The sequence below is a fragment of the Podarcis erhardii genome (assembly GCF_964252035.2).
Source record: "Podarcis erhardii genome assembly, chromosome: 13".
In the NCBI taxonomy this organism is placed as follows: Eukaryota; Metazoa; Chordata; class Lepidosauria; order Squamata; family Lacertidae; genus Podarcis; species Podarcis erhardii.
In genome coordinates this window covers 29,450,343-29,463,467 of record NC_138502.1, presented here as the reverse complement: position 1 = coordinate 29,463,467, position 13,125 = coordinate 29,450,343, and the positions used below count along the sequence as shown (strand labels likewise).

Sequence of the window (13,125 nt, the reverse complement as noted above, 5' to 3'; positions counted from 1 at the left end):
AGTTTTCTCTCGTCGCCGCTCACTCAAAAACGTGCCATGGCAGCAGAAAGCTTATTTGTTTTCATGGATGCGGCTCCTTCCTTTTGATTCTGTCTCTCGGCTGCCCGTGTTGTTTTGTTTTGTTTTCTCCTCAGGGAGAATATTCTTGTGCTCGATATATTCTTTGAAGCCCTCAACTATGAGACCATTGAGCAGAAGAAAGCATATGAAGTGGCAGCTTTACTTGGTAAGTAAGAATCGTGTGTGTGTGTGTGTGTGTGTGTGTGTGTAAAATGAATGGAATTTGGGGGTTTCGGCCCAACTCCCTTCCAGAGGTGGTAGGCAATTTGAGGCAGAGGGGAAATGAGGTTAACGGGGTGGCGGGGAGATCACCCAGCAACTAGTCACAATGGCTATATCCTACCTCCAGGGTCAAAGGCTCTCTTCCTCTGAATACCAATTGCAAGCATGTCCACAGCATGCTTGGAACAAGAAAGTTGCCAACCTCAGCAAGAAGCAGCTGAGAGCATGGGTTGCAAGGCCAATCAGTGTTGTGCAAATCGCTCCCTTTGTGTGCAAAGCACTGTTTCCTCCCTGTTTCCCATCGGCAGATTCTCTCCCCCACTCCCCCCAAGAGCTTATTACACATGCAAGACCCTTCAGCCAGAGAGATGCAGTCCCGTGCTGCTTCCCGTCGCCACCTGGGTTATCGCCTCCCTGTTTGGCATCTATATTCTGCTACTGGTGGAGTGCTGTGTGCTTTGGCATTGAGTCATCCTATATCCTGTATGCTCTGCTGTGGTGGCCTTCAATGTGGAGGTTTCCATCTTTCCATCCTCTCATCGAAGTCAGCAGGAGGGTAATGCTTTGTGCCATGTCCGTGGACTGGTGTAAAGTTGGGCTGTTGATGTGGCCTGCTCATGGATCAAAAGGGATATAGGGGCCAACATATATGGGCGTCTCCTTTTGGCGCACAAGGGCCCAAGTTCAATCCCTGGTCAGTGTGGACAAATGGTCTGATTCTGTATAAGACAGCTTCCTGTGTTGCACTGTGTCACCTAAGCCCTGTTTCAGTCACTCTGCTTGCATATCTTTGCCAGTAGAACAGCTCCAGCAATGTTGTTTACTGCCAGCCTACCTGGCATGTTCCACCAGAGGTGTAGCTGTCATGACAGTGGCTTAGCTGCTGTTTTTCCAGCATAGTGAGGCTTCTACCCAATCCTATGTGTCATTCTCCTCACACTCTGCCAACAAATCTTTAGTGTGTAGAATTACCGCCAGTAATTAGAAATATGAAAGAGGAGAGCACAAAATATGGTTTGAAGCTCAATGTCAAAAAAACAAAGATCATGGCCACTGGTCCCATCACCTCCTGGCACATAGAAGGGGAAGAAATGGAGGCAGTGAGAGATTTTACTTTCTTGGGCTCCATGATCACTGCAGATGGTGACATCAGTCACAAAATTAAAAGACGCCAGCTTCTTGGGAGAAAAGCAATGACAAACCTAGGCAGCATCTTAAAAAGCAGAGACATCACCTTGCCAACAAAGGTCCATATAGTTAAGGCCATGGTTTTCCCAGTAGTGATGTATGGAAGTGAGAGATGAACCATAAAGAAGGCTGATCGCTGAAGAATTGATGCTTTTGAATTGTGGTGCTGGAGGAGACTCTTGAGAGTCCCATGGACTGCAAGAAGATCAAACGTCTCCATTCTTAAGGAAATCAGCCCTGAGTGCTCACTGGAAGGACAGATCCTGAAGCTGAGACTCCAATACTTTGGCCACCTCATGAAAAGAGAAGACTCCCTGGAAAAGACTCTGATGTTGGAAAAGATGGAGGGCACAAGGAGAAGGGGACGACAGAGGACGAGATGGTTGGATAGTGTTCTCGAAGCTACCAGCATGAGTTTGACCAAACTGCGGGAGGCAGTGGAAGACAGGAGTGCCTGGCGTGCTCTGGTCCATGGGGTCACAAAGAGTCGGACAAGACTAAACGACTAAACAACAACAACAATTAGAAATATTTAAAAAGGTGAAAGAATGTATATCTGAAAGCAGGTTAGGACAATTTAAATTAGAGTTTATTTCCTACACGTATGCCTGGTTGTTAATTTCCATTCTGTTGTAGACCAGTGGCCTCAGTTTGTCTCCTGCTCCCGCCCCTACCCTGTCGACAGGAGTTTGCCTTTCTATCCATCACAATGAAGAATTATTGGCTCGCCTGACTTGTCAAAGTCAGAATCCAGCCCGTTTGTTATTTAGATGAAAGAAAGGAGAGTTTAATGTCTGTCTGTTTGTCCCAAGGCCTTTGTAAGCAGCGTTTAAGCATATACCCTGTTGTCATGGAGATGTAAGCCTTTTCTTTCTTTCTGTACAATAAGCAGAGAGATTCTTACCAGTTTATATAGAGAACAACTATGATTTTTACTGGCAGGGAAAGGATAATCTGTTCAATAACATATTCATCCCTAGATGCTTCATGGACGTTGAACAAGAACCTAAATCAGAGTAGCAGAAGTAAGCAAATATAACAATTGCATTTTTAAAAAATGCCAATAGAAGAGAGATTCCAGATTTTCAAGAGCACAATAACTGAAGGTAGAAATTCAAAAGGAATTTGATCCTTGTATCATCTTCATAGATGGCATATAACAGTACACAGCAGGGCCTTCTTGGTAATGGTACCAGGTCTATGGCACTACCTTCCCAGTTCTGCTCCAATGGCCTCTCACCTTATATTCATTCAAGGATCAGCTGTCATATAGATTGTCATATTCTGTTGCTACTGTAAATTGTGGCTTTAATTTTTTTATGCTGTATTTTATAAACATTGTTTTCCACCCTAGTATCTCTATGAAGAAGGATGGGATATAAGAAATATAATTATTGTAATCAATGATCATTAATAACAATAGCAACAACTGTGGGAGATTGCAAATACTCTGAGGTATAGGCTAAAAGTTCCCAAGAACCAAGGAATCAGAGAGGATGGGCAGATAGCAGAAAGCATCAGAATTAAAGCTATAAACCTGTACGTATATGATTTCCTGGAAATAAACTCTGTTGAATTCAGTAAGAGGTACTTATCAATCAGCAGTCTGGTGCTACAGCTGAAATGGCCAATGCCATTTTAAGTTGCATTTAAATTAGCATCAGAAAGCTGTGAGAGGAAGAAGACATCTCACGGATGCTTAACATGTTTACTGACAGTATGAAAGGAAACAATATGCTTCTCCAGGCAGAGGGTAGGTTTTGGGAGAAGTTGATAACTTTTCTCCAAGCAGCTCAGCCATCAGAACTGAGCTGACGGGTAGGGGTGCTTTAGCTTGCAGAAGGGACAGTCCGCATCACCCTTGCCAAATCTGTAATTTTATCCGAGAGGACAGGTGCAGCCTGCTGGCTTAGGGTCAGTGGTGGACAGTGCAGTGGCAGTGCTGACCTGATTGCACCAGTGCACTTGCCCTTTGCTGACCTCCCTGCCAACTCTCAGTAGCAGCAGTGACTCATCTGCTGGGGGATCAGGTAAACGCCACCACCTCACTATGCTAGCCACTACTATCAAAACTGAGCACCTCAACCACAAACATAGCTTCTGCGCCCGGACTTCCCACCCACCCACCAAACACACACAGAGTGGACATTCTTTACTCACTCACTTTTCATGGAGGATACAGATGCCCCTGACATTCTGCTGCATTCTGGTGTTTTCTGTGTGGTCCTCAGATTTCCCACACCCCCAAGACCAGAGTTTTAGTGGTGGGATTTGGGGTGTGTGTGTGTGTTATAATAAAGCACAATTGTAGAATTTCCCCTTTTAGTGTTGACAGATGAAGTGCTACTGAGACTTTAAAGTGCTGCTGTGCTTTTAATTAGATACTTCCTGTGTGCAGGTGGAACACATTTTATTACTTCCCGATGAGTGTGAATGGAGGTTAGCCATCAATGGCCTACTAATTCCTCCTTGAATAACCTCTCCTAATTGTCCCATCATCAGTTTATGTTTCCACAGTGCTGGCAATGGGGAGCATTTAATTGCCAGTTTTCTTGAAATAAGTTTACTTCACTGTAAAAGAAAGGGAGAGAGAGGAAGGGTCTTTGAACTATAATAGGCAAATTGTATTGCTCTGCTGATCACAAACAGCCAGGAGCCCAAGATGTCAGGAGTGATGCTAGTGTTGACCAATTCAGAGGCTACTGCCTGCTAACCACAGGAGCTGATATTGCAAATGCCCTTCTGTTTGGTGCCTAAAGAGGACTCTGAGGCCCAAATGCACTCAGTTCCCAGTAGCTCACTGAGACAACGCCACACAAGACCTTTAAAGCATTTTCAATGCACACAACTGCCTTCCTCCAAAAAGGAATTACATTAAATGCATTTTTTTTTAAAAAAAAAAGGATCCTGGGAATCATAGCTCTGTGAGGGGGAAACTACAGTTCCCAGGATTTTGTGGGGGAACTGCTTTGAACCTTCTTTGGTGCCTGCACAGCCTGGTTTTGTAATAGTGGCAAAGCCCAGCCAATCCACATTCTGCAAAGCTTTTGCTGGAAACCAGGGAAGCCAGTTGCTCCTGAACTGGACTGCTTGAAGGAGGGTAGCATGTTTTGCCCCAAAAGCTGGTGAGCACAGATCCACAATAGGTCCAAACTGTGTTATTCTCTACACCTCCATAAATAGTGTGTGGATAAACGTCTGCTTTGGTTTCCTTTCCTTTTTCTTCTCCAGGTGATATTGGAGGTCAGATGGGCCTTTTTATTGGTGCTAGTATCCTCACCATTCTGGAAATATTTGACTACATCTATGAGGTAAGTTGTGGCCCTCCCTCTGTTGTGGTGACTTATGTAATCCTAGCATCCAGGTACCATCCAGTCCCTCCTCTCTGACCCCATCAAGTGCCCAGATACTTAAGCTTCCTTTGGCTCCCTTATATTTTCTTTTTCTTTTGAAGCTGCCTCGAGGTTTTTTCTGGCTAAAAAAAGAGAGAACAGCATGTAAACATAATAAATGACTGGGGCCAGCAACAAAATGTTGTGGTGTGAAGTGCCCCATTTCATTCTCTCTACCTTTCCTGGCCTTCGATTCCCACCCAGCTTTCTCTACAAAATCCATTCCCTGAATTCCCCAGCCTTCATTAGAGGTTTTTTAATAGCGTCTGGATGGCCATCTGACAGGGATTCTATAGCTGGGATTCCTGCCTTGCAGGGGGCTGGACTGGGTGGATCCTTGGAGTCCCTTCCAATTGCACAGTTCAGTGATTTTTTGGGCAGACTGGGACTGGTGGGGTAGTGTCCCAGTTTCCCTAATGGAGCAGCTTTCACAGATGCTGAAGGCAGAAGCAGGCATGCTTCATGGAATCTTCTCTCACACATGCACACCAGCAGCAGTCATCCTTTGCCTTCTCTTCCCCCAGGGACCCTCACAGACTTTGAAGGTTTTCCATCTATTTGTGTAAAACTGCGTGGTTACGTTTTGGGATTCCTTTCGGGTCGAGCGAGTGTCAAAACCTAAAGTAAAACAGGCCAAATATGAGCTCTGCAACCACCATGCACGCCACCTTTCAACTCCTGCAACACTTGCTTCCCAGTTCCCCAGGCAGTCAGGTCTGGGCAGCCATTGTCATGCCACAGAACATGGATTATGGTCCTTCTGCACACAGCGTGGTTCCTGCCACTGCTGTCTGATAACCTGTCTTCTGTAAAAAAATAAAAATAAAAATGGGGCAAGTGTCTAGTCCTGATGTTGATGGGAAAATGAGAAAGGCATTTACTCAGAGCTTTTAGCAACTGAGGAAAGGGTTGCTTTCACAGTAGGGACCTTTCAGCTGGAAGCGTAATTGAAACAGTTAAAACAGCCCTGTATTCCTTATAAAAATCCTGCAACAGTCTCTTTTGTTAGTAGCTCCCTCCTTGCCCCTTTCTTTTAAAATGGCTTTTTCCTCTCTGCTTCTGCCCCTTTAATTAAACTTCTCCTGTTCACTCATATGACTGAATTCCTGAATCAACTTTTGATTAGCTGGTTTCTGTCCCCTTTCAAGTGAGGGGATCTCCTTTCTACTTTCTTATTTGCAGCTATTTTATATTATTATTATTATTATTATTATTATTATTATTATGCAATTATAAAACAAGGGGAGAAATAAAAGTGAAATTGCTCTGGCTGTTAAGAAGAAACCTGTCATTATTGCCCTTCTGCCCCTCTCCCCGCAAAAAAGGAACAAGAATTGGCTATTGAAGTGGTGAATGTCAACCGTGTGAGTAAACAGAAAGCCGCTAATTAAAGGGGCAGAAGCATCTTTAACATATAAAAGGGGGAATTAAAGGGACAGACACCCTGAGAAGCCTCAATGACATTTTGCCAGTCCCTCCTGAGAAGGTTGGCACTGCAATTGGTTTTTTAAAACCAAAAAAATACAGTTCCCCAAATGAGGTCTAGAAAAAGACACAAGGACAATATGGGAGAAGCTGGAATGAAATGGGCTGGCAATCTGGATTCTACATAAAATTAAGCAAAAGGATGGCATCCACTTTTTAATTAAAAGGTCTGTGTGGCAACAAGGTTGGAAGGGAAAACCAACCTTCTCCTTACCGTGATGACCTTGCACCTTCTCATCTCTCTTCCTTCCTCTCCCGTGTCTACAATTTCTAAAGTGTAGATCAGATTCCTGCGGTTTCACTCCATGCCTCACTTTTGAAAATTTGCTTCTGCTGCCAGAGCTGCTCCTCTCATAGGTGCTTCAAGTTTTACAGTGCTGACAGCATTGAACAATGGGGTTAATGTGGCCTCTGACCTCCTTCCCTCCTTGGGCACCCATAGCTTGATTCAGCAAAAGTTATTCCATCTCCCATCCATAGTGGCCCCTTGTAAAAATGCCACCGGGCATTTATCATTGGTCTTCTGACCTGGCACATGTACTCCTTAGAAGGCAAAGAAAAGGGGGCAAGCTTGCTCATTCCAGCACACATGCTGGGGTCTTAGAAGCTGTAGCGAATCAGCAAAATTTCAGCACCAGGAGAGGGGGCGGGAAGAAAGAGAACCATCTAAAAAAAAATAAAGTAAAAGGAGATACAGTGGTATCTTGGGTTACATACGCTTCAGGTTACATACGCTTCAGGTTACAGACTCCGCTAACCCAGAAATAGTACCTCAGGTTAAGAACTTTGCTTCAGGATGAGAACAGAAATCGTGCTCCAGCGGTGCAGCAGCAGCAGGAGGCCCCATCAGCTAAAGTGGTGCTTCAGGTTAAGAACAGTTTCAGGTTAAGAATGGACCTCCAGAACAAATTAAGTACTTAACCCGAGGTACCACTGTATAGACTGGAAGTATATATTTTTGACTCTTACCTCCTTGATAAGTTTATTGGGTGGCCATAGGTGAGCAACTACTTTTTCAGCCTCAGTTCCATAGCCGCAATATGATATGAACTATCTGCATGGACTAGCAGAAGCAGAATAAGTCATTAGTCTCCTATAAAGCAAACAGGACCAGTTTCCCTGCATCTGCAGATGGATGGGCTGTGCCAAGGTTCTGTTGGGACTCAGAGCCTCCCCCTTTCTCCCATTTCTTTTAGCTGATCAAGGAGAAGTTGTTAGATCTTCTTGGCCAGGAAGAGGAGGAAGGAAGCCACGATGAGAATGTGGTAAGTAAGCATGAGATTCCCTGGGCCTAAAGCAGGTGTAGGGCATACAAGAAGCCCTCGCAAACCAGACTGCTTCATTACGCTGCAATGCTCACTTTCCGTGGGTGGGTAAGAATTGAAGCTGTGATTCATTTCTGCAATGTGAGGCATTTTAGGCTGGAGTTTACCTGACACGGGCTCATTGGTCCTGAAGGGGTTTTGAAAGTTTGTCGGCTTTCAAGAAAAGTAAAGAAGAGCAAAAACTTTGGAGTATTTCAGGTCCTTGTGAGCTTAAACTAAACTAGCAAAAAGACACATCCATCATTCTGTGTCAAGAGCAAAATAGTTGTTAGCCACAGAAGTAAAAGATAGATTAGACCTTTTATGGAATACACTGGAGGATGGGACTGTTTGCATCAGAGCCCTGTGTGCATGATTTATTTAGATTGTTGTTATTTTAGCCCCTTCCCACAATTCAAAATAATCTTGGTTGGTTGACATTTTTTGAAACGCAGATGATAGCTAAATACATGTGTCTGTGTGTTTGTGTGTATGGATTTTATATCACCTTCTACCTCAAGGCAGGTCCCAATATTGTAAATAAATAAATCACAGACATGATCCAGCCAGAGTTAAGCACATATTTCTATGGAGTGTGAACCATGTTCTTAAATCCATCCCACTGAAATCAATGGGTCTTTAAATTTGCAATTCTGTACATATTAGCTGACAATAAGACCCACTGAACAAAGTGGAACTTAACCCTGGAATAAACATTCTTTGGCTTGTATTGCACAACACTTAAATTTGGATGGATTGTGTTCTGTATTTTTACAGATTCTCTGCTCCCTCAGATTTAAAATTTTACCAATAATTCAGTTTGAGCTGTCAGGTTTAAAGCAGAATACTGAACATGTTTACCCAGTGTGAGATATTTCTGAGTTCAGTAAGACTTACTTGCGTATTTTCAGATTGCAGCTGTTTAAACCCCCAAAGACATTTGCTTTTCCAAATTTGACACCACACACACGCCCACACAAAATGCACATTTCAAAACCGATTGTTTCAAATTTCAAAGCATGATAGTTTCAAGGTGCAAACGTCAATACTCACAAGCTGATTACTTTGAGGTTCTGTTTATTTCAATGGATAAATTGAAATAAGTGCTTAACTCGCTTCTAGTGGAATGAACAGGCTTTAAGCATGTTTATGGCTCATGTCCAATATTAATGTACATTTTGACACTAATAGTATGATATTTGTTGCAGACGCAAACAAACACATATATACATATACAACACACACACACGACACACACACACATGGTTGCCATGACCATTTCCGCGAGATTTGTTTTTGGGGGTTTAGACTGCCTTGCTGAAAGCCACAGTGCTGCTTTGGAATCTCAGGATTCAGTGTTTGAAAATCACAAGTGCAGCTGTTTCATCAAAAGTGGAAGCTAATCTTACATAAGCTCCCTCCACTCCAAGTTTCTTTTCCTAATCTGTTTCAGTTCTAGGCGCCTTAATAGTATGAGGAATTGGATCCTCCCAGCCCCTAGGGCAGATATTAAAGTAAAACCTAGCATTTGTATATCACTTCTCAGTCTGGTCCAAGCACTCCCCATGCATTGTCTCAGCAGTCCTTACAATGTCCCTGGAAGGTAGGCCAATGTGTTATCCCCGTATTGCAGATGGAGAGCTGAGACTGAAGGAAGAATTGGTTGCCTAAGGCCACCTAGTGAGTTCATGACTGAGGTGAGATTTGAACAAGGCCCTTCTATGCTTACTGTCTCTTTAGCCCCTACGCTGCACACCACGTTTCCTTTCTTTCTCTCTCTCTTTCTCTTTCTCTTTCTCTCCTTCCCCAGAGCACATGCGAGCCCTTGCCAAACCACTCCGATCCCATCAGCCACACTGTGACGGTCCCCCTGCAGACGACCCTGGGCACGCTGGACGAGATTGCGTGCTGACAGCAGCCCCTCGGCACCATGGATATCCAGATGGCAGAAACTCTTATCCCCCCCTCTGCCCCCCACCCCCAGAAGCCAGGGAATCTTGCTCAGGTTCGCCGCACAGGGTGGGTTGGGGTGTGGACGACCACGGAGGAATTTGCTATGCATCCAACTCTTCTCTTTCTCTTCTTGCCAAAATCCAGTGAGAGGCGCTTTGGACTCAAGTCGCGTCCCTCTGTCCACGTAGGGAGGGGAGGAGGAGGAGGAGGGTGTGCAAAGGGGCAGGGCAGGGTTGTCTTCGGCAGCAGACGCCGCGCCTCGGTTTTTTGTGGTTTTATTTTTTGAACTGTACAAATCCGACAACCAAGGAACCGTCATTTCATAAACTGCCAATGACTGTACAAAAGAAGCCTGCATGCCAGTCTTTTTGATGGCAATATCTCCCCCACTTTCTTCTTTCTTTACAAGCCGTGTCTTAACAGCTGTTACTTTTTTTTCCACGACAAAAGAGGAGGCCACGGCACAGAAGTCCCCTACCCCTCCCCGTCTGTCCCGTCCCGTCCTGTACCCCCGCCCAAGAGTTCACAATTACATGACACCACAGGCTGAGTTAGGAACAATCAGAGGCCTGACCAACCTTCAAAAAGCCACTGTTCCTTTTGTCTTCATCTCAATCTGTGAAAAGGGTCTCAGAGCCCTGTTTGAGATCCTTTATCTGGACCCAGTCACCGGCCACCAAGGTGAGCAGGCTCAGCTACAAAATGGCTCCCCTCATCTTACTGCTGCAGACCGCCCCCCCTACACATAGGCACCCACAAACACACCAGCCCCGTTGGCCCTCGTAAGCCACAGCTTCCGTCTTGTTCAGATTGGTGTGTAATACAACATGTGTGTCTCAGGGCTGAGGGTGGGCGTGGGGGAGGCTGTGTTCAATCGACATTCTGACCTACCCTGCTTCCTCATTCTATTAAAGGTGGTCTTGTGGAAGGGGCCAGTTTGTGCTGCATCTGTTTATTTGCACCGTCGCGGATGCTTGACCAGAGCTGGGAACCTGCAGAAAGGGGGAGGGGTGCTCTTTGCAGACATTCTTTGTTTTTCTTAACACCAAAAAGAGAAGCATGGTCCTCTGTTCAGACTATTAGTCAGCAGGCTCTTAACATTTTAATTGGGTTTAATCCATTGCTGACCAAGTGAGCAGCCCTGCACTCGGACACAGTGGCCTGCTTTGTTCCTGTTTCATAGAACTGTAGAGTTGGAAGGGACCACAAGAGTCATCTGGTCTCCTGCAATTGCAGGAATCTTTTGCCCAACGTTGGGCATGAACCTGAGATTAAGTGTCTCGTGCTCTACCTGCCAACTGAGCTATTTCAGGTCGTAGCTACGTTGCTTAGTTTCGTTTAGCTATGTTGTGGTTTGTTGGAATGTCCAGACCCAGTCCAGCAAACTCACCATGGTTTGTTTTCTGGCAACAAACTGCCATGGTTTGCTGTTAGCTTGCAACCCATGGCTTGTTTCAACAGTAGCTTGACTTTTTGTCCTGACCCATTAACTCTGCATAACCGTGGTTTGTTTAGCCACTGCATTGCAGATACTTGCCAAAATACAGGGGCACTAGGCAATATCATCTGGAAAATAAACCACAGTTCATAGCAACAAGCTTTGGCTTGTTTGCTTGTCTGTGGCATCAGGTGGTTTCTTGAAATGACGTGATTTCTTCCATGACTGAAACAAATCATGGCTTAGTGTTATGTACAAACGCAACCAGTGAAACCACACAGCAACCATTGTTTAGGAATGGCATCATGTTGGCTGTGTGATTTCTTAATGTGTTGATCAGTGTCATTTTCCTTACTGAAGTTTGATGGCATCCAGTGTCACAACATCCCTTCTCATGTGTGATGCTTTGATTAACTTTGTGGTCCCATGAGCTCCTGCATCTGAAGTATTTGGTGAGCATTCCAATCTGATTTCTTTGAACAAAAAACAGAACATGATAGGATTTGCTACAGAAAGACAGCACCCAATTTCAACCCAAACAATAGTTCAAAAAAAAAAAAAACCCACACACACACACACACACACACACACACACACACACACACTAAAGCTCCTTTTCTGGCTTCCATTAGATGTTTGAATTTCAGTAAGAAAGCAACACAATAATGCAGGAAACCCCTTTCCCCCCCTTTTCCTTTTAGGTCAGTTGTTTAGAAGGGAATGTCTGGACAAAATGAAAACTGCTTGCCTCTCATGTTGCTTAAGCTAGAAAGTCTACAGATAATGTGCCATTGTGGGACAAGGTGTGCTGGCACATCATAAATACTCATTGGAAGATGCACAATGTATCAGGGAGCAGTTCCAGGAATAAAAGGCTATTTGATCTATTTCCAAAGAGACCTCTGGCCTGAACAGCTTTTAAGGAGTGTGGGGGAAGGATTGCAGCAGGAAGCAGCTCAGGTGGGTAGATTGTCTACAGTTAATTTCCTAGTAAAGATGACACATATTCCTCATAGAATGCCCAGAAGAATAGAGGAAAAGTGGAAGAGAAGGGGTTCGTGAATTAGGTATATATGAATTTGGTTTGTGCATTGTGACTAACCAGCTGTGGAAAGAGCAGGCTTCTCTAATGCAGGTAATTTAACAATTGCAAAAGAGCTAGTAAGAAAATGAACAGTGCAATTTTATCCCTGTCTACTCAAAAGCCCCACTGAGTTCAATGAGGCTTTCTCCCCTATATAAGGGAATAGGATGTGCAGCCTAAGCGGATAGCATTTCTGTATCTAGTAGGTCTTTTTTCAACCTATAATTAGCTTCCAGGTCTTAAGCCCTAAACCTCAGCAAAACATGCCCAAGAACTACACACAACATGCCTTAAAGAGTGTCCTGCAGCTTCAGCAAAGCTGAAACACCCTTTCACCAAGAATGCCTCCTGTCACCTCCATTTATTTATTTGAAACTATGTAAATACTACTTAATGTTTTGAAGCTGTGTGTGACACAAAACTATGAAGCACAATCAAAACAATAGATCTGTATAAAGACACAAAGCAAAGCAGGAATACGTATGCAATCCCAGCTGATGGGCTGTGTTGTGTGCAAGTAAGGTCTGTGGTCAGCACATGCCTGTATGAACAAAACATGTTTCCAGCACATGGCGAAAAGGTAATACGTCTTTCTCATGGGGGAGGCTGCTCCAGAAGGTAGGTGTGTCATTTCTGTAAAAGGCCTCTTACAAGTGGATTCAAAGTGGAACATTGACACTGTGGTGCCACCAAGAGGACTTCATCTGCTTATCTCTGTTGAAGGCATGTAGGATTTTGCCAAAGAGTGTTTGATGAATTGCCATTTCTTGCTCCTTTTAAAAAACAAACCCAGATGCAACATAGCAATATATAATAAAGAACCTCTGCACATGTAAGTGCTTTTCCCTTGTGGCTATGCAACTGCACTTGGAATTATTATTATTATTATTATTAAATTTATATACTGCCCTATACCCGCAGGTCTTGAGGCAGTTCACAGAATAAAAGCATCAGGACTTACTTCCTTTGGCAGATGTGTTCCCCATATACCTGTGTTCT

General features: G+C 44.2%; 1 protein-coding gene across 5 annotated transcripts in view; it reads left to right on the top strand.

The window, feature by feature from the left end:
* LOC309328060 (acid-sensing ion channel 2) overlaps window positions 1-13,125 on the top strand; it is a 376,555-nt gene that overhangs the window by 360,548 nt on the left and 2,882 nt on the right. For 2 of the 5 annotated variants that reach the window (XM_081837936.1, XM_081837937.1), the window contains 5 exons: window positions 135-226; window positions 2,451-2,495; window positions 4,702-4,781; window positions 7,544-7,612; window positions 9,462-10,536. In XM_081837936.1, coding sequence (XP_081694062.1) covers window positions 135-226; window positions 2,451-2,495; window positions 4,702-4,781; window positions 7,544-7,612; window positions 9,462-9,563 — 388 coding nt within the window. In that variant the 3' untranslated portion in view covers window positions 9,564-10,536. Of the gene's footprint in view, window positions 1-134; window positions 227-2,450; window positions 2,496-4,701; window positions 4,782-7,543; window positions 7,613-9,284; window positions 9,349-9,461; window positions 10,537-11,743; window positions 12,003-13,125 lie in introns of those variants that run through there. The other 3 variants (XR_014150696.1, XR_014150697.1, XM_081837938.1) reach the window with 3 other exon arrangements.